Genomic DNA, 1,811 nt, shown 5'->3' with positions numbered 1-1,811 from the left:
TGCCAAACAATAATAAAGAGAGAGCCTTAGCAGGAAATCAGTTTTTGCATATGCATTGCCGCATACATTTTGATTCTGAATAAGCTAATGTTTGACATAATTCATGTTCCTTCATCATTGACTCAATACAGAGGATAACTTTAAAAAAATGCACTGCAATATATCATGAGCAGTTGCTACAAAAATATTCCCTTAAGCACATATTTCATATCAAGCAAATTATATAGCATCATTATTTTTCGTGGAACATTCATATCAAACAAATTGCATAGTATCATTATTTTTTATAGAACATTTACTAGGATTATTTTTGATTATCCGCGCATCGCGCGAGTACTAATACTAGTTGTTTATTATGCGTTTATTTATTACATCAGTTTCAATACATACACCTTAATCGACTAAAAGTCAAAGTAAACGATCATATACCGACTTGAAATGACGTTCAATCTCATTCCTTAGTCCTAGTTAGGTAATGCATTTAAGAGTTATATTTTGCCCATACCAAAGCAAATGGATACCAAAATTAGATTATTTATGTAGAGAAAAATAAATTGGAAGATTACTACTCAAATGGGAAGTCTTAAATATGGCATAAAAATGAACATATATAGAAACTTAATCAATTGTACTAAATGAACAATTTTATCCCACATTAATGCACACAATAATCTCGAGATTTACATTCAAATTTTACCCTAATCAAAATTACAAAATCCAACAATCAAAACAGGAAAAGGAGAAATTAACAAGACAATGGCAACATCTTCTTCTTCCTTAGTATTATGTCTAATTATTTCTTCCTTAATAGCACCAAGTACAAGTAACCCCTTGTCCCAAGTATGTATCAAATCAAAAAATCCAAGGTTTTGTTTGGAAGTCTTTGGTCTAAATCCTCATAGGAGTCCTCATGAGTTGACACAAGAGGCCCTAAACTCAGCCGTGGCAAACGCCTCGGGAACAATCACAAAGATTGACACCTTTCAAGATCAAAAAGAAGACGGTAACCTAAAAGTGATATATTCATTGTGTTTGAATTATTACCAAGCAGCCGTTGATGCTTTAAAAGCTGCAGAGGAGTTTTTGATACAAGGTCAATACAGTAATGTAAACACAGCAGGAAATATAGTAGAGGAAGATGCATCAAATTGTGAGAATACTTTTAAAAAAGTACCAGGTAATTATGTGTCAACTCTTACTAAGGACAATGAGAACCTAGGATTTCTTGGTAGTATTGTTGTCGCTGCTGCAGATGTTCTTTCTAATTCGACATCGCCCAAAAATTAATAAATGCATTGTCTTGTGTTATGGCAAGAACGCCAATTAATAAATTAGAAAAAAAATTGTCCCTTTAGGTTTTTCAAAAAATTCACGGGGAACGATTTTTTTTCTTTTTCTTTCTAGTTACTTGTTTATCTCCATTGTAATTCTCTTTCTTTTTTTTTACTTAATTAATCAGATGAAATTGTCTTTTAAATAGTTGACTAGGGGTGTACATAGGCCGGTAGGGTTGGTTCGGATTTTACAATTACCAAGCCAAACCAATTGTATCAGGTTATTAAATCTAAAGACCAAATCAAACCAATAAAATTCGGGTTTTTCAAACTCATTTTTTTTGGATTTTCTCAGATTTTCGGGTTATTCGGGTTTTTTCTGGTAAAATCTTCGTAGAGCAAAACATGTAACTTACGCTCAAAATATTTTTTTAATCCTAGTAAGATACAACTATATAAAGTATTTTCCAAGAAAATAATACAAAATATGAGATGTGTCATGACATTATCCTAAAATATTCAACAATAAAGACAATA

At 31.5% G+C, this 1,811-nt stretch overlaps 1 protein-coding gene across 1 annotated transcript; it reads left to right on the top strand.

Moving 5' to 3' along the window:
* Positions 1-756: 756 nt before the first annotated feature.
* LOC142175716 (pectinesterase inhibitor-like) lies at positions 757-1,287 on the top strand. Its single transcript, XM_075242697.1, has one exon. The coding sequence runs from the start codon at positions 757-759 to the stop codon at positions 1,285-1,287; it is 531 nt and encodes a 176-aa protein (XP_075098798.1).
* The last annotated feature ends 524 nt before the right edge of the window (positions 1,288-1,811 follow it).

The sequence above is a fragment of the Nicotiana tabacum genome, chromosome 3 (assembly GCF_000715075.1).
Source record: "Nicotiana tabacum cultivar K326 chromosome 3, ASM71507v2, whole genome shotgun sequence".
NCBI lineage: Eukaryota > Viridiplantae > Streptophyta > Magnoliopsida > Solanales > Solanaceae > Nicotiana > Nicotiana tabacum.
Note: the sequence above shows the minus strand (reverse complement) of the source record. Positions and strands in the feature narration are given on the sequence as shown.

What these genes read in the sequence shown, in the direction of transcription:
- LOC142175716 (XM_075242697.1), top strand. Translation starts at nt 757, where the DNA reads ATGGCAACATCTTCTTCTTCCTTAGTATTATGTCTAATTATTTCTTCC.